The 24,246-nt window shown below is 45.6% G+C and overlaps 1 protein-coding gene across 1 annotated transcript in view; it reads right to left on the bottom strand.

The window, feature by feature from the left end:
• Positions 1 to 24,246, bottom strand: part of CAPRIN2 (caprin family member 2) — a gene marked incomplete at its 3' end in the record, with an annotated part of 157,324 nt that overhangs the window by 105,034 nt on the left and 28,044 nt on the right. Inside the window, exon 4 of the mRNA XM_082255938.1 lies at positions 17,987 to 18,073. Coding sequence (XP_082112064.1) covers positions 17,987 to 18,073 — 87 coding nt within the window. The remainder of the gene's footprint in view (positions 1 to 17,986; positions 18,074 to 24,246) is intronic.

The raw sequence follows: 24,246 nt of genomic DNA, 5'->3' as shown, positions 1-24,246 counted from the left end.
TAGATCGGTGAGAAGAGCTCTTCTCACATCTATACAATGGAAAGTTCTTTCCTTGTCATTTTTTGGTCTATCACAGAAGGAAGGAAGATTTATCACCTGTGTCCTATGAAAAGGAGGATGCTACCTTAGGTAAATATAAGGGATCTGGTTTTAGGACCATCCTATCTGGGAAGACCAACATAAAAGGCTCTTTAATAGACAGAGCCTGTAAATAACCTATTCTTCTAGCTGTAGTGATAGATAACAAAGAGGTTATTTTTAAGGATAGAAACTTTAAAGACATTTCTTTTATAGGTTCAAAAAAGGATCTTTAGATAATGTCTCTAAGACCTTATTTAGGTTCCAGGGAGGGAACCTGTCTTTAATAGGAGTAACTACTCCAAGCTAACAAAAATCTCTTAACCAGTGGATCTTTTGCCAAACTGGTGTCTAGAAAAAATGGAAAAAGCTGCGATTTGTACCTTGAGGGTGTTAACTGCCACACCCTTGTCTACTCCATCTTGCAAAAATGCCAAAATAATTGGAGTAGAGGTAGAAGCAAAATTCTTTTGTTTCTGCCAGGTACTGAATCTTTTCCATATTTTAATGTAGATTTTTCTGGTGACTTTTTCTACTCCGTAAGAGTATCACTATCTGAGCATCCCTTTGCTTTAAGCATTTCCCTTTCAGTAACCAAGGAGTCACTGGATGGGACTGGGTACTGTTGTACTAATCTCTGGGACATAAGATCCGAGGGAACTGGTAGATGCCACTGGGGAACCATGGGCATTAGTTCTTGGGATAGGGATCCTGCTCTTTGTAAAGGGCTGGGAAAGGACCGAATTAAACTCAGTCCTTGATACCTGGTCCGTTTGTGGAATATTTCTGGAATGGGTATCAGAGGAGGGAAGACATTGGCTGGTTTGCATAGCCACTGTCTGTTTCTGACTTGGTTGGACCCCCACTTCAGAGAGTTCTGGGCCTGTGGAAGGAAGGAAGGAAGATGGGTTCCTTGTGCAAGGTTTTTATTCTTGCCCAGAGGAGTTTTTGGAAGGACCTTAGTCCTTCTGCCAGGGGTTGAGCCCCTGAAGTGGCTCGGATGTTTCCTGTATTCTTATGAATCCTGATCTGGTAGTGTTTTTCCGTGGGTCTTGATGCCACTAAGGAGTGGGAACAAGGCCCTTGGAAATACCGGGTTTTTGTTGCTGGCATAATTACCAGTAACTTCCCTAGTTTTTGAATCCCTGGAAGCATCCAGGGTTTTTCCCTTGCCTTTTTGGGAGTGTGTATAGGGGTTGTTTTTGGAGGGACTATAAGAGCAGTTTTTGTATTGTAGTCTATTTGCAGGGAGTTGAGGGAGAAAGGGGAGATTGTCACTTTTGTTGGGAAAAAAAGATCCAGTCCAGCCCTTATGACTGAAGTCATTTTTTGTCCCCAACAGCTGCGATGGAGGAAGAAGGAAAGTAGTTTGTCTTTTCCCTCCGGAAGCTCCAATTTTTTGTAGTTTCTCTCCTATTTTGCTGCTTACTCTCTCTAGGGCCACGAAAACCTTAGTTACTTACCGGTGACAGTATTTCTACGAGCCTTTCAGGACAGCACAATGGAGAGAGAGCACAGCTCCACCCACTTCACAGGAAACACTGCAAGATAAAACTCCTCTTCCACCATGCCTCAGTCATAGAGTAGCCTCCGACATGCTGGAAAACAGAGCATAAATAACTACCACAGGTTAAACATTTACAAATATATTATAAACAAAACCAGGGGGGGTAGCTGCTGCTGTCCTGAAAGGCTCTTAGAAATACCGTCACCGGTAAGTAACTAAGGTTTTCTCAAATCGCCTTTCAGGACAGCACAATGGAGAGGATAAGCGAGTAATTACACTTAGGGTGGGACCACTGCCTGCAGAATCTTTCTGCCGAAGGCATGATCCGTAGCGGACAACAAGTCCAGCCTGTAGTGTCTAAGGAAGGTTGAAAAACTAGACCAGGTAGCTGCCTTGCAGTTCTGTTCAGGCGAAGCACCGGCCCTTTCAGCCCGAGGTTGCCACAGACCTTGTGGAATGCGCTAAAATACCTTCTGGAGGTTCTTCTCCTTGAGCTAAACAAGCTTGCTATTTTGCCCCTCTGAGCCATTTGCCCAGAGTGCTAGATGCTTTTTCTCCTATACGAGGTCCTGAGAAGATAAAGCATTTGACTTTCTGAATTCTTTAGGTACGAGGAGGAACGCAAGTAAACATCTCCTCACGTCCAACGTATGAAAGGATTCCTCCCTAGTGTTACTAGGAGTTGAGGAGAAGGTTGGTAACAATGTCTTGTGACCTATGGAAAGATGAAGCAATCTTTGGAAGAAAAACTGGGTCTGTACACAGAACTAAACGATCTGAAAAAACTGTCAGAAAGGGGTCTGACAGAGGGCTTGAATCTCACCGATTCTTCTGGCCGAGGTTATTGCTATCAAAAAGATAGTCTTCAAAAACCAAATTTTCCAGAGATGCTTCTTTAAGTGTTCAAAAGGAAACTTAGTCAAACCTTTTAAAACAATTGACATATCCCATTTGGGAGATACTTGAGGGCTACTGGCCTCTTGCAGGCTGAAGCCTTGAAAAATCTAATTAAAGTCTCTTGGGACAATGTCCTTCGAAAAAAAAAAAAAAAAACCTGAAAGAGCCGCCACTTGTGTTTTTAGAGTGCTGGTTACCAGCCCTTTCTCCATTCCTTCATGGAGAAACTCCAGCACTGAAACTAAATTTTTAATTTCAAAATTCTTGCTGGAACACCAGTAGTTATATTTTTTCCAGACTTTCATATAAATGCCCCTGGTCACCTTTCTACTGGAGAGAAGGGTAGAGAGGACTTTCTCCGACAAGTCTCTGGCTCTTAAGAGGTCTTCCTCAGAAGCCACGCTGTTATTTGTAGACGGTCCAGCTCCGGATAAATCAGGCTCCCCTGAGTTAAAAGATCCCTCCTGGAAGGGAGTCTCCAAAGAGGTTCTGAGGCCAGGTTCAGTAGGAGAGCAAACCAAGGTTTCTTTTGCCAGAAAGGTGTGATCAGAATTAAAGCTGTCCTTTCTTCCCTGAATTTTTGAAGAACCAACAGGATCAGCTGGAATGGAGGGAATGCGTAGGACAAGGGGAAGTCCCACTGCTGGGTGAGAGCATCCCAGTCCTGATCTTCCCTGTGTAGGGAAAGAATCTTTGGACCTTGGCATTCTGTTGACAAGCGACCAGATCCATCTGGGGAAGCCCCCAGGCTTCCACAATCTCCGCAAATACTTCTTGGTTCAGACTCCATTCTGATTCCAACACTTTTCTTCTGCTTAGATCGGCCAGAAGATTGTGATCCTTTTAGATGCACAGCTGTCAGGGAGGCCAGATTTTTCTCCGACCAGGAGAGAAGCTGAATTGCCAGATCTGAAAGCTGCCTGCTTCTTGTGCCTCCCTGTTTTGATACATAGGCCACTGCTGTCATGTTGTCCGATAGAATTTGAACATGCTGGCCCCTGACTGCCTGTTGAAAGGACCAAAGACCTAGAAGGATGGCCCCCAACTCTTGCCAGTTGGATGACTTCCTGGTCTCTGCTTTGGACCATGTTCCTTGCATTGTCTGACCGTCCAAGTGGGCTCCCCAGCCCCACGCACTGGCGTCCGTGGTCAGACGTTTGTTTGGATGGAAGGCCCACTCCAGACCTTTTTCCAGATTTCTGGAATTTCTCCACCACCGAGATCTTTTTGCTTTTGTGGTAATTTTGATGAAGTTCTCCAGGGGTTACGGATGTGACCATCTCTGCAGAATGTCTCTCTGGAGAAGACGAGAATGTAATCTTGCCCACTGTACGGCAGGGATAGCGGCTGTGAGCAAGCCCAGAGCTGCCACAGCCGACCTGACCGTAACTTGATGACTAGTTTGCATTTGGGCAACAGCATTCAGAGTCTTCACCATCTTCTCTTGAGGTAGGAAGACCTTCTGGAGGACTGAATCTATCCTGTATCCCAGAAATTTTATCTGCCGAGATGGATTTAAGCTGGACTTCCCCAAATTCATGAGCCACCCTATACTCTAGGTGGTCCTGAGTCTCCTGGATGTGTACCAACTCCTGGCTCTTGGACTCTGCAAAAATTAGCAGATCGTCCAGATGAGGGACAATGGGAATACCCTTCACGGTTCCAGAGTATCCACCATCACCTTAGTAAACACCCTTGGAGAGGATGAGAGGCCAAAGGGGAGGGCCCTGAACTGCAGATGCCAGACCGCTTCCCCCAGATTGACCGCCAGCATTAGGAATTTCTGGTAATCCCGATTTATTGGGATGTGCAGGTATGCGTCCCTCAGATCCAAAGATGCCATGAAGCAGTTTGGGGACAGTAATTTGGTCACTGAATAGATAGTGTCCATCCTGAAGTGTTTGTACCGAATCGATCTGTTCAGGATCTTCAAATTTAAGATCATCCGATACTTGCCGGAGGGTTTCTTTACCAGGAAAATGAAAACCCACGGCCTTGTTGTCCCTTGGGGACATGAATAAGAACTTCCTGTTGAAAGAGCTCTTGCAATAGAGTGCTTGGAGGAGTCTCCGAGAACTCCAGCTTGTATCCCCTGAGCCACGATGTTTCTTACAAAGGGGCTTGCAGATACATCTTCCCATCGTGGGAGGAACCATAACAGTCTTCCTCCCACTGAAAGACCGTTGTCACTTGCTTTTGGCCACCTGATCAGGTGGTCTGAAGATGACTCCACCTTTTCCTTTGCCTTTCTGGGAGACCCATCTGGGTCTCTGATCTTGTTCATGTCTCTTTTTAGGAGGCGATTTCTTTTTTGATGGAAAGGCTCTCTTTTTATAACTGAATCACCCGACCAAGTTTTCAACCAAACTGCCCTCCTGGCAGAGTTGACAAGGGCTGCTGACCTGGCAGACATTTTAATTGATTCAGCAGAAGCATCGGCCATCTATTTCACTGCCTTAAGGAGCAGCGGAAAAGACTCCAGGAGATCTTTCCTCGCTGTTCCAGCCTCCACATGCCCTTTGAGCTGTTCGAGCCAACACTCTAGGTTTCTGGATACCACTGTGGAGGCCATGGCCGGCTTGAGGCTGGATGAAGTAGAATCCCAAGCCTTCTTAAGGAGAGAATCTGCCCTTTTATCCATGGAGTCTTAGTATACCCATGTCCTTGAACGCCAAATCCGTGCGGCGACACACCTGAGAGAAAGCCGCATCAACTCTGGGCTTTTTGTTCCACAGATGTGCCGTATCCTCTTCAAAAGGAAACCTTTTGGGATTTAGAGAAAAAACGGGGCCCTCTCCAGGTCCTTCAATTCTTTCTCAATAGACTCCGTCAGGACTTCATGAACAGGAAAAACCCTGCGTTTTGTCTGTTCTAGGCCCTGGTACATCTTGTCATGGGTTGACACTTGAACCTCTTCCTCTGCAATTTCTAACGTGGTGTAAATCGCTCCAAGTAATTCCTCTACTTCTTCCAATGATAATTTGTATCTGGAAGATCTAGCCACCTCTTTTTCCTTATCCTCTGAATCCTTGAGGGAACAGAGAGCACTTGCCCTTTCCTCCTCTGAGTCACTGGACACTGCAGATTTAGAAGTGGATGGCTGAGAGGATGTTCCACAATAGGGAACGAACTGAGGATAGTGTGTCCTTAAGTTCCTTGAATGAAGAGATGAAGTCACTATTCTGCTGAACAGTTTCTTCACCAGGTCAGCAATACAAGTTTTGCAGAGAGGCTTCGCCTGCATGAAGGGCATTTCCTTCCTGATGCTGGGACCCTGGTTTTCACTGTGGCTTTAACCTAGTAAAGAAAAGGCCACCATGAGTCTCCAAACACTAAAGAAAACCACCACCAGTGATCTTTTACAAGGGAGAGCAGTGACCCACATCCAAAGGATAAGAGTAAACAGACTCCCAGACACATCCTGTCAGACTGAGAACAGTATACTCAGTACTGCAGGGCAGGCTCCCAAGGAGGCAAAGAAAAAACCCCAATAAATCTCAAATGGTAAAGAGAAAAGAGGCACCTCTGCACCTCTCCTACCTGAGCCTGGCCGGTGCCCGCTTCCACCGCTGCTGCCGTCCTTTCTTCCATGTCAAAGCGCAGCGTACTGGCAGATCTCTCCGCACTGACGGGTGCACACTCAAATGCCGCTTCCCGCGTCCCCCGCTGTGGACCGGAAGCACCGACCTTCGACCTGCCCCTGACCCCTGCGATTAATGCGGCCGGAGCTACAGCCACCACGCCCCCACCTGAAGTCCTGCCCACCGGATCTGACGCCCTGCGTCCCCGGGATCAGGGACCGAAATGCGGGAAAATTTGAAAAAAAACAGGCTTCCTTAGCCTTATTCCCGGCCTGCTGCCATACCAGCCAAGCCGCGGATCCGACACGGGCGGAATCTTCCGGTCAGTTGCTCTGGAGCGTACCCCTTTGCAAGCCAGGGAGGGGAGTTGGGATGGTCCCTTGTAAATACACATAGCCGTAGGCATCCACTTTTTCTCCCCCTGGAGATAGCGCAGCCTTCACAGAGCTCCTGCAATGCTTCCACCGTGGCAGAGGAAACAATGACTGAGGCATGGTGGAAGAGGAGTTTCATCTTGCAGTGTTTCCTGTGAAGTGGGTGGAGCTGCGCTCTCTCCATTGTGCTGTCCTGAAAGGAGATTTGAGAAAAAATGTATTAGTTTTGTTCTTGTGGGAAAATTAACCCCTTTTTCTGAGGACCTAGAAAGGACTTCAAGTCCTGAACCAAACAAGAGAGATCCTCGAATGGAAGACCACAGAGCTTGGTCTTGGACGCAATGTCTCCTTCCCATTCCTTAAGCCAAATGGCCCTTCTGGCCGAGTTCATAAGTGCCCCTGTTTTTGCAGTGGCTTCCACTGATTCTACTCCTGCGTCTGCTAGATATGCTACTGCCTTGGCAATTGTTGACAGGGCGTCTTGGATATCCTGGGTTTTTAGTTGAGTAAAACTTATTTAACCTCTCGACCCAGGAGAAGGCATTTCTAGCGCCACAGGAAGCTGCTAGGGCTGTTCCCATTGCTTTCGCATTGGAATCCCAAGCTTTTCCCAGCAATGTCTCCACTTTCCTATTCATCGTATCTTTGATACTACCTGCATCAAGAAAGGAAAGATCTGATTTTCTGGAGACCTGTGCTAGAGGGGGCGTCTATTTTTGGTCTTAAGGAATTTATTTGCGTCCTCATCTTTAAAGGGAAATCTTTTCCAATAATTCCCCTTGCTTAACCTGTTTTCAGGCACTTGCCATTGGTGAAGGATTAGACTCTTTAGGGAATGATTAATGTGAAAAACCCTAGAAGGGTTTCTTCTTGTCCCTTTGTAGAGTTTGTCTTGTGCTGAGACCTCCTTAGGTAAATCAGGAATCTCTTCTGTGGCATATATAGCTTGAAGAAGACTCTGCATGTTTTCTAATCCAAACAGGTTCTTTGTAGACTATCTCCTCAGAGGTATCAGAGTCCCTATTATCCCCATCTTCTGAACAGGATGGGGAATTTGAGCGGTTATCTTCTGGGAATATACTATCTTCATCTTCCACCTGTGCTGATGGAAGACCTTATGTAGCTGCTGTAGCGGCTGCAGGCCCTGCTATACTGAGAGGGTTTTCTTGATAAGAAGTCCCTTCTTTTAAGGATCTACCTGTTCCTCTGATAGCTGTAGCTAGACTAGACCGTACTGCTAACATAGTAGAAAGCATTTGTTCTTGCATACTGTTAGAAAAGTCTTTAATAAAGTCTGAGGTTTCCCTTCCTGACAATTTATGAATACACTTATAGCAGAATGGTCTAGTGTGGGAACTAGGCAACTTATCTGAATAACCACATTTCTTATGCACAGCAGGTACTGAAGTAGCCTCTTGTGGGACTCTGGAAGACCGGATATAATAAACATATGTATCACCCTTCCTAAAATAACATCAAAAAATAGGGACCATAGAAAGAAGGTAAAACAATCTACTAGGGTCAAGGAAATGAAATTGTTCCAGGCACATGTCAGTTACCAGCAGGCTTTCCCTGGTCAGTAAGGATACGAATTATCACTTTGTCCAACCTGGTCCAACCTGGTTCTTAGCTGCTGACACCTGGGACTGTCTCTCCTCCTCCTTCCCCGGAGGTTGAGTCGTGGAGGACCTCATTTCCGAAGCAGGGATCTGAGCTGTGGTAGCCTTGGAATCTGCTTGACCGCTGTCTAGCGGTTCCGGCGTCTCCTTCATGCTTTTCCTTCCCATGTCGCGCTCCCCTGACGTCTGCGCCGGAAGTTCCGGTTTGAGAGCGAGGTCTGGAACTTCCGTCCTCTTGACTGTGGTGGCGGGAAATTCAAATCTTCAAACGGAGGAGAGCTGCTAGCACCGGAGAACAAGACCTGGAAACACTAGGAAGTGACCGAGGGCTTGCCAATGGGCGACCTGTGAGTTCCCTCGGACGGGAGTGCAGGGACTGCTCCGCTCGTAAGGTGTCCACCCCCCCCCTCCACTCCAGAGAGTTTCAGCAAGGCTTTCTGCCGAACCTGCCTCACAGGGTACCTTTTCGACTCCTATGAGTCTGCAGGTAAGTCTTTGTGCTGCATTTCTTTGGTAGGAAGAAACAATCTAAAACTGGGGCTAGAGGGGAAGGTGGGGCCTTTTAAATGTGCTTAATTGTGTTTCTGGTAGGGAGGAGCCTATCATCTCTCACTGTTGGGCCGTCCTGGAAAGGTGAGGAGAGAAAATTCCTTCAAATATCGTGCCGGGGGGGGGGGGGGGGGGTTCCCTTGATGTGCCTGTAAAGTGGCGCATTTGTGCGATGCATGTAGCCTGCTGCAGCAATACTGACATCTCTAAAGGAAAAAAAAAATGGATTTTTGTAAAATCTTACCGTAAAATCCTTTTCTCTTAGCTCATTGACAGACGTAGTCCTCGGTGATACAGCACCTTCGGGTTATGTTGCCTCCACAGGAGCAGGACTAGACAGGAAATTAAAAAGCTCTGGCCACACCCTAGGGGCAGTCCCAGAGGGTATATCCTCTCTCTCTCTGCCTCAGCAAATCAGTTATGTCAAAAAGCAGTCTTTAGAGATTTTAACCCAACCCAACTCCAAAACAGAGGGGCGGGGACTACGTCTGTCAATGAGCTAAGAGAAAAGGATTTTACAAAAATCCATTTTTCTCTATCGCTCATTGACAGACGTAGTCCTCGGTGATACAGCACCTTCGGGACGTCCCAGAGCAGTATCACAAATGAGGGGTGGGAAAATGGAAATCAAATCCCAATCTAGAAGGCCCAACCGGTGCCAACTAGAAGTTTACAATGCTCATCCTTAATGATGAGACTCAACAAAAAAGAAATTTTTCAAACAGAAAAAAACTCTCGAGGTAGACCACCGGTCTCCTCAAATTGCGGCCTGCAAAACCTTGTGGCCAAATGAGGCATCCGCCGATGCCGTCACATCAATTTTATAGAATTTTGTAAAGGTATGTACCGACGACCAGGTGGCCGCCTTACATACCTGGACCACTGACGCCTGATGGCGAAAGGCCCAGGAAGTACTGAGCGCTCGAGTGGAGTGCGCCCTAACAGGGAACGGAGGACTCTGACCCTTAATAGAATAAGCCTGTACCACCGTCTGTCTAATCCATTTGGCAATGGTCGCGGCAGATGCAGGCAAACCCTTTCTGGGGCCATCCGTGATCACAAAAAGTGAATCCGTCTTACGGAATGATTCCGTAGCTTTCAGGTATACTCTGATTGCCCGAACCACATCCAAGGAATGCAACGCATGTTCCCGATGATGCTTGAGCTGAGGACACAAGGAAGGTAGTACAATATCTTCATTCAGATGAAAATCTGAAACCACCTTAGGAAGAAAGGATGGCTTAGGATGAAGTACTACCTTATCCCTATGAATCACTAGGTATGGTGACTGGCATGATAATGCAGCCAGTTCTGACACCCTGCGAGCAGAAGTGATAGCCACCAAGAAGGCCACCTTCTGGGATAAAGTAAACAAGGGAATCTCCCTGATGTTTTCAAAACTAAATTAAGATCCCAGGGCGGTAAGGGCGCGCGGACTGGTGGAGCCAGGTGCCGCACCCCCTGGATGAAATTCCGCACCAAGGACTTGGTAGCTAAAGGTTTCTGAAAGAAGATTGCTAATGCTGAAACTTGACCCTTGATGGTGCTCAAGGCTAGCTTCTGCTCAACCCCTTGTTGCAAAAAAGCCAATATTCGAGTCACCGAATAGGTACGTGGGAGGAAATCCTAAAGATTCGCACCACGCAATATAAGTCTTCCATGTGTGATAATAGACCTTGCTGGAAGTCGCTTTCCTTGCTTTAATAAGGGTAGGAATGACTGAAGCTGACAAACCTCTGTCCTTCAGTACTTGGGTCTCAATGGCCAGGCCATTAAAACCAGCGACTGTAAAGCACGATGGTAAATTGGTCCTTGAGACCACAGACACTCCCTGAGACGAAGTTCCCACGGAACGTCTGCGACTAGCCTGTCCAAGTCGGCCAGGCCGGCTTGACGAGGCCAGCCTAGAATTTCTAGGACCACTGGTGCTGACTGGATCTGAACCAGGCGTCCCTAGAGCTATCTGGCCCCGACCATCCGAGAAAGTCTGGTCGTTTTCTGTTCCCACACATTTATCAGATACCTGATTGCTATCAGGAAGGGTGATCTTTTCTGGTTGAACCTCAGGGACCGAAGTCACCCGGCTAGAGGCTTCTTGGCCTGTCTGGTCAACCAGATCCGATTCCTGTGGGGAATTGAGACTAATCTTACAGCGCTGTCTTGACAAACAGGAAGTCTTTTGGCTGGCTGCCCAGGAAGAAAGGAGGCGGCTCCGCCCCTCTGCACGCCTTCCGGCGCCTCCCCTAGCTCCACGAGGTGTTTGGATCACCTCAAACATGGCCGCCCCCATGCTGGAGACACGAGGCTACGCCAAAATGGCGGCTCGTGCAATCCAGCAAAAAAAAAAAATGGCGGCGGCCTGTACCGAATAGCGGTGTGCTGCAGGGCACACAACACTATCTCTGCATGGGGATTTTTGGCGTGGTTGGCGGTACCGGCCCTGGCGGACCTCATGGCCGTTCGGAAGGCCTGCTATAGCTTGAGATTTGACTAGGAAGGCAGTCTACATGTCCGTGGCTTCTGACTGGTAGGTACCTTATTCTTATCACAGTAAGATTCCCAGACTGCCACTGATTACAATCTTTTAAACATGTATACAATTAGATTGTTCGTTCCCAAACCAAGCCTCCTGGCTTTTTGCACATAAAATCACACTCAAAGTAGGGGGATCTGTGCCAAGTTATAGGATAGAGGGGGACTCTATCTTACCATACAGAGAGGGGCCCGCGTTCACCACAAGACCCGTCAGGGGGAAAAGGGGAACATACTACTCACCATACCGGAACCAGGCGGGCACCAACTCCTGACAGTACCCCTCTCCACCGGGGCGGGAGGGCTGTCGACCAATACGGACGCCGTGACTCATGGTCTTTGGCGTTTCAGCGAGACGTTTAACTCGCGGGGTCAGTCCCTTAATGGGACTTTGTCGCGGCCGACCCAGCGCGGAGCTATGGCCTGCACGCGCTCGTAGGCTGAACTGGGGTGACCACCGGATCTCAACATCCAGCCCGTCGCCCAGTTCAGCTTTCTTGCTTGAAGATCTCACAGGAACACTGGAGAAAAAAGCTGTCTAAAAAATCTTTTAAGAAAAAAAAAATCTTGCCAGGACCGAAGATCCCAGCAAGGTATCCATGTCCTTACTCCTAACTAGACAGAAAATAACTCATTTGCTGAGGCAGAGAGAGAGAGAGGATATACCCTCTGGGACTGCCCCTAGGGTGTGGCCAGAGCATTTTAATTTCCTGTCTAGTCCTGCTCCTGTGGAGGCAACATAACCCGAAGGTGCTGTATCACCGAGGACTACGTCTGTCAATGAGCGATAGAGAAATGTCATTTAAGCTTTCGGCTGTAATGTATTGTCTGCTCCCGGGAATACAGATTAAAGACAGCATGGGCGTGGGGCGCCCCCCCCCCCCTGTGGTGCCCCCCCCCCCCCCGTCCATACCAGGCCCTTCAGGTCTTGCACGGATTAAGGGGAACCCCACACCAAAATTGTGAAAAAAACAGCATGGGGTCCCACCAAAAACCATACCAGACCCTTATCAAGCAACCCACCTCCTGAACCATGCCAGGCCACTTGCCCTCAACATGGGGAGGGTGCTTTGGGGGCGTGCTTTGGGGTGCCCCCATGTTGATGGGGACAAGGGTCTCTTCCTGACAACCCTGGGCTGTGGTTTTGGGGGCTTATCAGAATCTGGAAGCCCCCTTTAACAAGGGGGCCCCCGGATCCCACCCCCCCCCATTTTAATGGATATCAGCTACATTGTACCCCTACCTACTCACCAGGAAAAAAAGAAAAAGTATACAAAAAAAAAAAAAATACAAAATCCAGTTTGACAAGTTTTTTTTTTTTTAAATAGTGTCCCCGATGTAAATCCATCGTCAACCACGTCGCCTGCTGGGCCATTTTCTTTTTTTTAAGCTGTATTGCCAGGAGCCAACAATACATAACAGCCGTGAGCAAGTTTAAAATGCAATTTTTTCCTTTAGAAATGTCAATATTGCTGCAGCAGGCTACATACATCGCACAAATGTGCCACTTTACAGCAGTGTTGGGGTAGTTACTCAAATTTTAACTAGTTACTTCTGTAAATTGTAATATTACTTTACTAGTTACTTCATTTGAAAAGTAACTTCACTACTTATTACTTTACTTTCCTCTTTCTTAATTGACCGTGTAGAAGATACATTACCCTCTTTCTGCATAGTTTATTGTATAAACACAGGCTTTGGGAAACATGAGAACAAAACCTGAAAAAACAGAACAAAACAAAAGTGCAACAAAAAGTCAAACTTTATCCCTCTCTATTCTTCGAAATAATGATTGTATCGCACGGCTTGGGTAACGCAGGAAAGCGCGTTCCTATAGCCTAGTAAAGTAGTGTAGTTACCTCCTATAGCCTAGTAAAGTAGTGTAGTTACCAATTAGTATTGTAACTAGTTACGTTACTTCGTTACCAAAAAAAGTAATGTAGTTACTGTAATCCGTTACTTTGTAACTAGTTACCCCCAACACTGCTTTACAGGCACATTAAGGGGACCCCTCAGGCATTCCATTTAAAGGAACTTTTCATTTTTGTTTCACTTTAAGCATCATTAAAATCACTGCTCCTGTAAACGCTCGTTTTGAACTAGGGATGCACCGAAATGAAAATTTTGGGCCGAAACTGAAAATGCAGGATGCTCTTGGCCGAAAACCGAAAATGACTTTTTTCCCCAAATAATTTTAACAGATAGAACAGGGGCATACACCAAAAACAGGCAGCGACGTACACCTGTCGCTGCCACCCTGTCACAGTATATGTACTGTGATGGGTTGGCAAGAGGTTAATTTAATTACCAATGGTATTTGTATTATGCAGCATGAGGGGGTTAATGTATTGTCACTGCTGCATTAGTGACCAACCAGTGGCAGTTATTTAACCGCTTTGTGCTGCATTAGTGCAACCAGTATCAGTGTTAATTACCACTGGTTGCACTAATGCAGCACAAAGGGGTTAATTAACTGCCACTGGTTGGTCACTGATGCAGCAGTGACAATACATTAACCCCCTCATGCTGCATAATACTAATTCCATATGTAAGCTGCCTCAGCAACCCCCCCCCCCCCCACCCCCACTGCCTCAGCGTCCCTCCGCATCCCAAGGATGCAATCTCCTTACCCTCACTCTGCTCCCTTTTTTTTTTTTTTCTTCTTCAGCATAATGATCAAACAAATAAAAAAAGCAGTCAATGTATATGTTGCATAAGTGCTCAATGGAACTTGGAAGAACAGGGGGGGGGGGCAGATAGGGACAGTTATGTGTAATGAAAAGTGTAAATGCAGTGCTCAGTGCTCACTCGTTCAAGGTCCGAGGGCGAGGAGAAGGCTGGATGGCTCAGGTATCATTCACGAGGCTTGGAATGTGTAGCTGCTTGCTGTTCTTCATATTTCCCGCCCACATCCCTCTCTCTGTCCTGCACATACGCCGAGATAGGAGAGTGGGCGGCCCCGGCCAGACACAGAAAACCTGGGGTGGGAGGGGGGGGGAGGAGGATGAGCTGCATGTCTTTCTCCTCTCCTGTCCGTGTCTGGGAGGGGTGAGTACTGCTCGCTGCTGGGCTGTGTGATAGACGAGATGACACAGATGCTCTGCTCGGCTGCAGCCACGGCCCGTAATTGAAAAGACTGATTCTCCTATCCTACGGACGGGAGAATCAGGGACTTTTCAAACCTGAGCTGCGCCCTCCTCCTTCCTCACGGCGGCCATTAATTTCGGCACTTTTAACCTATTTTCGGCCGAAATGGGATAGGCTCATTTTCGGCCGAAAATTTCGGTGGCCGAAATTTCGGTGCATCCCTATTTTGAACATTTTTTAAAAAAGGGCCTGGTATGGACTGGGGGGGGGGGGGGACGACACCACGCAGTTTTTCTTCAGCAATACTGGCCTTTCTAAAAGGAAAAATGTCATTTAAACATGCTCGCGGCTGCAATGTATTGTCGGCTCCTGGCAATACAGATAAAATGGCGTGGGGTCCCACACCAAAATTAGAAAAACACTGCGTGGGGTCCCCCCCAAAATCCATAACAGACCCTTATCAAAGCAAGCAGCCTGGCTGGACAGGATGGGTGGTGGGGGGGGACAAGTGAGCGCCCCCCCCGAACCATACAAGACCACTTGCCCTCAACATGGGGAGAGTGCTTTGGGGTGCCCCCAAAGCACCTGCACCCCAAAGCACCTTGTCCCCATGTTGATGGGACAAGGGTCTCTTTCGACAACCCTGGGCTGTGGAGGTCTGTGGGTGGGGGGGCTTATCGTAATCTGGAAGATCCTGGCCCTCCCCCCTATGTGAATGGATATTGGGTCCATCGTACCTCTACCCATTCACCAAAAAAAACGTACAAAAAAAATTTAAAGACTAAAGCCAGTTTGACAAGTTTTTTTTTTTAAATAAAGTGTCCGATGTAAATCCATCATCCAATCACGTCACCACACCCAAAAAATAGAAAAAAAAAAAGCTCTTGCCTCTTCAGACACCTCCTGTGCAATGAGTGTTTGACTGCTTTTTTATAGGAATCGGTCACGAGCGCTCCATAATGCACTGCTCAGGTGCAGTGAATAAATTACTGTCACGTCACAAGGGGAGGTGCCACCGGTTGGTGTCCCCACCCCTTTCATATAAAAGTTGTCAGAGCTCCAGCAGCTCATTTCGCCGATGGCGTCTGACAAGGCGGGAGCATTTTTTTGTTTTTCTATTTTTCCGGTGCTGCGGTAGGCGAATTTCCCGCCGACCGCCCCATTTGTGTGTTCAGCGAACACACGAACGCCCGATGTTCGAGTCTAACTTGCGCTCGACTCAAACTCGAAGCTGATCCCTACTGATGATTTGGCCTTTAGGGATGTTTTAAAGCCAATTGTGGTGGTGGCAGCTGTTTAAAAGGATTTTGTTACAATTGAAGATCCAGTGTTAGATTAAGATCCAGGAAGTTGACCTCCACCTGGCTGCACACATAGGTCAAATACTAGGTTCAGTGTGTTATTGTTCAATGTTCTCAAAGTTATTCAAGGAAGGCCTATCCCCTTGCCACAGTAAGATGACATCTATGCATCTACGATAAAATGTAAGCCTGGCCAATCTCTAGCATAGGATGTCCTTCACCCTAGCCATAAAAAGGTTTGCTAGGCTGGGGGCAAATTTGGTCCCCATTGCAACACCCCTAATTTGCAGAAAGATGTCATACAATACGTAAACGCTCTGCTTTTCAGACCATAGTCACACATAATCCATATCACCTGCAATACTACACGTGTATGTGCTCGAATGCCCTTGCCGTAAGCAGTATGTGGGGAGAACCATCAGAGACTCCTTCGAGAGACTGATGAAGTGTATAATATTAAGAGGGAACATGTGTATAATATTGAGAGGCTTTAGAGACCATCATCTTTCTGCTCATTTCTGAAGATTCCATAATAGAAATGCTAGTGTTCTGAAATTTGTGGCCATAGATGCAATCCAACACCAATGGAGAGGGATAAACAAGAAGAAAAACACAAAGAAACCAAATGGATCTATGAACTTGGAATGTTTGGTGCCCAGGGTACTCAACTTAGACCAACTTTTTTTTAGCCAACCAATGCTATAGTCGGGCCCTTTATCTTGCAAGATCTTACAATTTTTCCCCCCTTTTTGTATCTAGTGAACATCTAGGGCCTCCCTAATTCGAGTGCTTGATAATCTTTCTAGCGTACAATTTATTCACTAGCTACCCCATAGATATACAAGTTTTTTCCCCATATACAAGGACCCTTATATCATAGGGTGCAATATGACGATTTGGTTCGCTGAGTGGACTGCCTGCCATTCATCTGGGGAGATAGATATCACCCAAATGAACCATATAGTTGTATATTTTACACATTTATATCATTATCGTATATGATTTAGTACAAATTTTACACAACTATTTTAATTTTTTATTCCATGCATGGAATAGTGTATTTGTTAGATCTACATACTGTATAGTATGAGCTTCTATTTCATACTTATAGTAATTTTCTGTATGTAATCTGTTGATTAATGTTTATAACTTTTATAGTGATGGATCATCATGTAGTAGACTTAATGGCTATTATGACATGAGAGGAAAGACCGGAAGAGGCTATACATATTTTTATAGAATTTAGACTTTTTAATGATTAAATATTTCTCACATTCATAACAATTTTTATGTATTTATATTATAATTTAACCGAGGACATTCTTGGTACCAGCTATATTAACTTACTAGTTGGAAACCTAGAGGTCTAATTGAGAATTGCTCTGAATGAAAATGCTAATGTTTGGCTCTGGAAACATAACAGCATGATATCACTTCAGGTCACCAGCAAAATGGCTTCTGGAAAATGGTGCCGTGACTACTTCCGGTTTCGTAATTACCAGCATCCAGTCTTCCCTTTAACACTAGCTTACAACGCCAGCGACATGTAGATTCCTGTTGAGAACGTGTATCGACATGAAACGCGGCCAAGACTGGGCCTACACACTGGCTTCTGTCTGCCACATCCATGCTGAAAAGCGGCAGTCTTTGATGGGTCTAGCTCTTGTTTTATATGTGAACATGTACATGTTAACCATTTACTCAAATAAATCATACTAAACTATGAAACTCTTTCTGGCTCCATGTGATGAGCGATTTAGTGCACCTGCTCGGAAGGTAAGGATGTCTCGATACCTGTAAGGTGGTAACCCCTTTGCCCACAGGAGTTTGACTCAAGACTTGGCTGCCTGGGAAATCTGGTGATCATATAGATGTGCCTGGTGGAGGATCATGGTTTTATATCACACCATTTTGGATGGTCTGTTACCCTGTGACCTTATGTGAATACTGTACCGATTTGTGACATCTAAGGGCTTTTCTGTCTTCCCCTCAATTTTCTTACATCGTGATATAGGAATTGGGCTTACATTTAGGGACTATACAGGATTGTTTTTATTTATCAGCGCTGCACCGATTTCTTCTCTTGTTTAGAAGGCATATATTCACCTTAGTGTTACCAGCTTATGAACACATAGCGCTCGCTCTCCTTTGCTTTACATGTTGCACCACTGCCATCAAGGTGTCCACCCTACCTACCTGAGCAATGGCAGCGGTTACTGGTTGAGCAAGTGAATGGACAGAAAATGAAGATCAGAAGCAACAAGGTGCTCTAAAGTATAAAAGGGGAAATGGTTTCCTATCAAAAAAAACAATTGTTTATGATTGACAGTACCTTAGCAATCAAATAGGTTTAGATTTAAAAATAAATCTTTGGACAATTTCTCAAAATACCCCACTAGGGTCATAAGACCTTTCACGTGAAACCATTTAAAAACATGCTCAACAAATAAGCGCTACTTACATCTTGGTTGAGAGTAGAAAAGGTCTTCTGGAGCTCCTTGGCAAATTCCAAGTTGTGAAGTACCTCTTCATATTTCTGCACTGCTTCCTGAAATACATACACCGCAGAGAAGAGACTAGTCATTTATGGTCCTTGCTAAGTAGGAGGGTTTAGTCTCGTTAGTTACTGCACTTAAGCCATGTGGTTCCATCACACCCAAGTAATAACTGAAGCACTCAACCAAAGAAAAAAGGTTTAAGATCTACTAGAAAAAACAAACATAACCCTCGTAAAAATAAAAACAACCATAAACTTTACCTAACTCCAACTCACCTTCTTAGCCCTTTAATGGAGGAATACTTTAGGAGTCGGTACTCCTTAAATATTCTAATACTTTCCCTGCAACTTCCCTTACTCCCTGTCATACGCAATCTTTTTCTACCAGGTTTGGAATCCCGGTCTTTGGTGGACCACATTCACAAAACACTCCCTCAGGGAACAAGGGTCTGTCTTGCCCTGGACTGTTCAGGACTGATTTAAGGCTCCCCCCCTCGGAACGGTTCCAATAAACCCAGCAAAGGCATTCGATCACGTCACTCCTTCAGGACAAAGACCCACTTGCTACACCGACTATCACCAGACAAATGTCGCTACACTCCCCTGGCGCCTAAAACCATCAGTACAACTTCAGTTAATTTCCAACTTAAACGGCTTTCCCTCTCCATGCAAGGTACTCAGGTTCCCCAAAAATAAGCCCTACCCGAATACAAGCCCTAGTAAAGTCCTTTTAAAAAAATCTCTTTAAAAATGGGATTAAATAACGGCCAGTGGGCCCTTTAGAAACTGTTGGCTTACAATGTACTCATTAGGTGTTCAGTACCCTCCAAGCTGGCTCATGTGTTGCCCGGACATTTGGGTCTGTTTTAGCGGATGCCAGGCCACTGTAGACGTCCTCCATATCTGGTGGACGTGACCAATGTTGGGCTGCTTTTGATCCAAACATTTTCTTTTACATACACTATTCGGAGTCAGTCTTCCCAGGTTCCCCTGCCTAGCACCTTTCAAAGCTCAAGGTGTGAAAACTAGTTGAAGCTCATTTTGTTTTTACAAACAGGTCATGCTCCAATTGAGCCCAGATGGTGATATTTCCATTCTGCCATTCTACAGAGAACAGCATAAAAAGTAACTTTAGGATCTGGCAACACAACCTTCCACCCCCCCCCCCCCCATCGCATTTTAGGCCTACAGAGAATATCTCTAGATATGAGGGGGTTGGATTGTTTCCATACATTTACCAATGAGAGAGTGAAGGAGCGAAGCAACAAAGGGAAATTCCATAGGTAATCATTTGGAAAGGGAAAAAAAAATTGCTTTGGCAACACGTTTTTTTTAAGAACACCAATTCTGCCAACCAATGAGTGACAGCAAGGACCAGTGGTTTAGGTCTGGTCTAATATGGTTTAGAAGTGGCATATAGTCATTTTGAAAAAATTATGGAGAGGTTAAATGTTAGGAAGATTCCTAGGTTCTTTAAAGCAGATGGTTGCCATGTAAAAGGGAAAGCTGTTTTTTTAAAAAAAAACACCCTAACTTCCATTGGGCAGAGTGGAAACATTAAGAATTTGTTATGGAGAAATTATTCTTAAAGTTTGAGATCTTACCAGTTTTATCAAGATCTGCCAAGTTAGGTAATGTGATCCTAGTTTGGCGTATGTAGAATGTCCACGCATAGACCGCGTATTTATTTTCATATCCCCCTACCTGAATACCATGAATATTAGGGTCGTGCTTATTGGATAGGAAAAGCTCATGGGACAAAGTGAAGAGGGGGGGGGGGAAGCAGGCAGCCTTGGTTTGTGCCATTGTGTAGCACAGTTAAGAACACTGTTCAATTTCAGGCCGTAAGGTTTTGGTAAAGTGCCATACTGCATATCTGACGCAGCCTGAGAAACTGTCCCTCCAGAATACCCTTTCTAGTGTGATGTGGGTGACTCAATTTGGCAAACACTTGTTCCCACGCTAAGTGTTTCCTATAAAGCTGGGTATAGACTTTCCATGTTGTGACCTAATCGGACATCAAAACCAGACTTATCAGGATCACCAAGTCCCATGAAGTGCAAACTGCACTGGTTGTCACTCAGATACGAGGTAAAATCAATACTGCTTATATAGAGAAATACAAGATCAAGATTATGTACCTAATATACCAAATAAGATCTTTAAAAGGGGTTCCATCTCCAAATATGTGGGACCGCTCCCACCAACCCATAAAGAGGTTGGCAAGTGAAGGTGAAAACTTTGCCCCCATGGCAGCCCCACACTTCTGGATATAGTAAACCCCCATAAAAAAAAAAAAAAAAAAAAAAAAAAAAATGTACTTACTGGTAACGTCTTTTCCAGTAGTCTTTCAGAACAGGCACCTGTGAGAACCTGGCTCTTCCCATCTCAGGAAACACTGCCCCAATCAGAATGTAATCCTCCTTCCAGCTGGCTGGCCTTCAAGAGTACCTCTGGCCACTGGGGAGACAGAAATCATACTAACGTCCATCCTCTGACCGTCCTAAGTTCAGACCTCCGGGTGGGTAACTGCTGTCCTGAAAGACTACTGGAAAGACGTAACAAGTAACTATTTTTCCCTCATCTTTCAGGACAAGCACCTGAATAGATGAGAGTACTTACCCATAGGGTGGGACTACCACTTGAAGGACCTTTCGCCCAAAGGACTAATCTTTAGCAGTCCAGTCTGTAGTGCTTGGTAAAGGTTGTATAACTGAACTAGGTTGCTGCCAGACAGATCTGCTTCAGGGTAGCACCAGCTCTCTCCTCCTGGGACGCTGCCATAGCTCAGTGGAATGTGCCTTGATATCTATAGGAACCTCCTTCCCAGTAGTAGTATAGGCCTGACTAATGGCTAGCCTAAGCCATCTGGCTAACAAATGTCTAGATGCTTTAGTGCCAGCAAACAAAGCAAAAAAAGGAATTTGATTTCCTTTGTACTGGCTATGTATTGAAGGACACATCTTCTAACATCCAACTTATGAAAGTTTACTTCCGGTTCCTTCACAGGATTTGAATTTGAACAAAAAGTAGGTAAAACGATTTCCTGGTCTATATAAAATTTGAGACCACCTTAGGAAAAAAGCCAGATCGGTTTTAAAAATGCTATCTGAAAATATCTGCCCCTAGGACCCCTGTACTAACTTGGATTTCAGATATACCCCCCCAGCCTGCGTCCATGGTGACAATTCTTGATGCTGTCTGGACCCAAGAGAGGCCTTGAGATAGATTTGAGGCCTTCCTCCACCACCATAAGAATTTTTACCCGTGCTGGGATGTATACTAGATAAATCGAGAGAGCTCCGAGTGTGGTCCCAGGTCTCTAGGATAAACAGTTGTAGGGGACGGAAATGTAGTCCCTCCCACTGCACTGCTGGAATAGCAGCCGTGAGCAAACCCCCCCCCCCCCCCCCCGTGTCAACATGGCTTGTCTTAGAGAGATCGCTTGATTGTTATGTAAAAGGCCCATGTTTTGTAAAAGGCCCATCGCTCCATTTTAGGTTTTTGCTTAAAGGCAGAAAAACCTTTTGAAGGGTGGAGTCTATTTCGTAGCCTAAGAATGTGACTGTCGGCACTAGGGTGGATTTTTCTTAAGGAGCCATCCTAGGCTTTCCAAAACACGCCTTTCCTCCCGGAGATCCCTGGACAGCTGTTCCTGAGAAGGAGCAAACAGGTCATTTAGGTAAGCGATGACTGACAAACCTTGAAGGCGCATAAATGCCAAGGCCTCTGCCATGACTTTGGTAAAAACATGGGGGGGAAGAGGATAGCCTGAAATTGCCAATACAGTATGCCCTCTTGTCCTTACGGCCAACCTTAGGAATTTCTGACCCTCTTCCACAAAGGGAATATGCAGGTAGGCATTAGAGATGTACAGAACTGTTCGCCGGCGAACTTCGCGCGTTCGCCGCTGCGGGCGAACATATGCGATGTTCGGTCCGCCTCCTATACATCATCATTGAGGCAAACTTTGACCCTGAACATCACAGTCAGCAGACACATTCCAGGCCAATCAGCATACCTCCCTCCCACCTCCTATAAATAAGCAAGGGCAGCATCCATTTTAGATCATTTCTGTGTTACTGAGAGCAGGGAAAGTGCTGGTGCTGCTGCTGTTATAGCTAGGGACAGTTCCCGGTCTTGTTAGCCAGTGTTCTTGGTACACTCCTGCTGTAAGGACAGCACCCCAAAAAGCCCTTTCTAGGGCTGGTATTTGAGGTTTTTTTGGAGATATACACACATAATATATATACATATATACATATATACATATATACATATATACATACACACATACATACATACACACATATATCTCATGTCCAGAACCAGAAAAAAAAAATTCATATAGGTGTCCCTGCTCTACTGAAAAATTATATTTTTTTTCTGGTTCTGGACATGCTACAGAGCTGAAACTTCACAGGTACACTTTTTAGACCCCCTAGACACTAAATCACAAAAAAAGTTCTTAAAAATTGTCATTTTTGATAGAGAGCCAATTATTGGAAAACTTAAAAAAACTTTAAAAAAAATTTCTTTGGATTTATTGTCTGGGGGGTCTAAAAAGTGTACCTGTAAAGTTTCAGCTCTGTAGCATGTCCAGAACCAGAAAAAAAATAGAATTAGGGTTAGGGTTAGGGCTAGGGCCAGGGCTAAGGTTAGGGTTATTTTTAGTGCTTAGGGTTAGAGTTAGAGGGGTAGGGCTACTAACTCTAACCCCAGCCCCTAACCCTCCAACCATAACCCTAACCCTCCAACCATAACCCTAACCCTCCAAGCCTAGCCATACAAATAACCCTAAACCTAACCCTAGCCCTAACCCAAATTCATATTTTTTTCTGGTTCCGGACATGCTACAGAGCTGAAACTTCACAGGTACACTTTTTAGACCCCCCCAGATGCTAAATTCAAAGAAATTTTTTATTTTTATTTTTTTTAATTTTTCCAATAATTGGCTCTATCAAAAAATTACAATTTTTAAGAACTTTTTTGTGTGATCCCTCTCCGGCATGCCACAGTCCAGGTGTTTGTCCCCTTGAAACAACTTTTCCATTACTATTGTGGCCAGAAAGAGTCCCTGTGGGTTTTAAAATTCGCCTGCCTATTAAAGTCTATGGCGGTTCGCAATGTTGGCCGGTTCGCGAACATTCGCCGATGTTCGCGTACGGCGAATTTTATGTTCGCGACATCACTAGTAGGCATCTGGGGGTCTATCAAGGCCATGAAGCAATTTGGGGGAAGGATAGCCCTTATGGAATAGATCGAATCCATCCTGAATTTTTTGTAAATGACTGATCTTGAACCTAAAGCCCCTAAATCTTTCAAATTCCCTGAGGTTTTCTGTACCACGAAGACAGAGTAAAAACCCCCGCCTAACTCCTTCAGTGGTACCTTCTGAACAACCTTTTGTTCCTCCAGTTCTTTGAGAAGGAGTGTATGGCCGAGGCCTTTTTCCTGCATTTTGGCAGATTGGTAACATTCTGCAAGGAGGGGGGCTTGAAAACACCAACTGATAGCTTCTTATGATCCCCAAAATAAATTAACTGGAGGTGATCTCTTCCCACTGTGAGAGGGAGGCCCCCAGTCTTTCTCCCACAGTGGTGAGGTCGTCCTTGTGATTTTTTGGGCTGTTCAGGAGGGCGAAAAATTGCCCCACTCTGGCCCCTCCCTCTTTGGCTCCAGGACTTCCTCTGTCCCTCGGACTTCCTTGGAGCAGAAAAATTCTGAGGATAAGATTTTCTTTTGAAAGAATCTTTTCTTCCCTGTTTGACTGGAAAAGATTTTTCGATCTGCTGTTCGATCCAAAATTGTCTCCAAACCCGGACCGAACAGATTGTCCCCAGTAAACGAAATCCCGCATAGTTTAGCTTTGGATCCACTATCTCATGCCAAATTTTCAGCAAAAGTGCTATCCTCGCTGAATTGGCTAAAGTGTAAGACCTAGCTGTCATGCTTAAGGAATCCGTGGAGGAGTCCACGATATATGCCACGCCACGAAGGAGCATGGGGAAGGAAGACAAGATTGTCTCCTTCGCAGTGCCAGCGTCGACGTGTGCCTTAATCTGTGTCAGCTGATATTCCAGATTACGGGCTACCACTAATAGCCATGGCAGGTTTAAGGTTTCCCAAAGGAAGTCCGTCTTTAAGGAGAGAGTCGGCTCTTGTCCATAGGATCAGGAAAAGAACCCACATCCTCAAAGGCTAGGTCTGTATGTCTAGAGACC

The sequence above is a fragment of the Pelophylax lessonae genome (assembly GCF_965119305.1).
Source record: "Pelophylax lessonae genome assembly, chromosome: 4".
Classification (NCBI taxonomy): Eukaryota; Metazoa; Chordata; class Amphibia; order Anura; family Ranidae; genus Pelophylax; species Pelophylax lessonae.
Note: the sequence above shows the minus strand (reverse complement) of the source record. Positions and strands in the feature narration are given on the sequence as shown.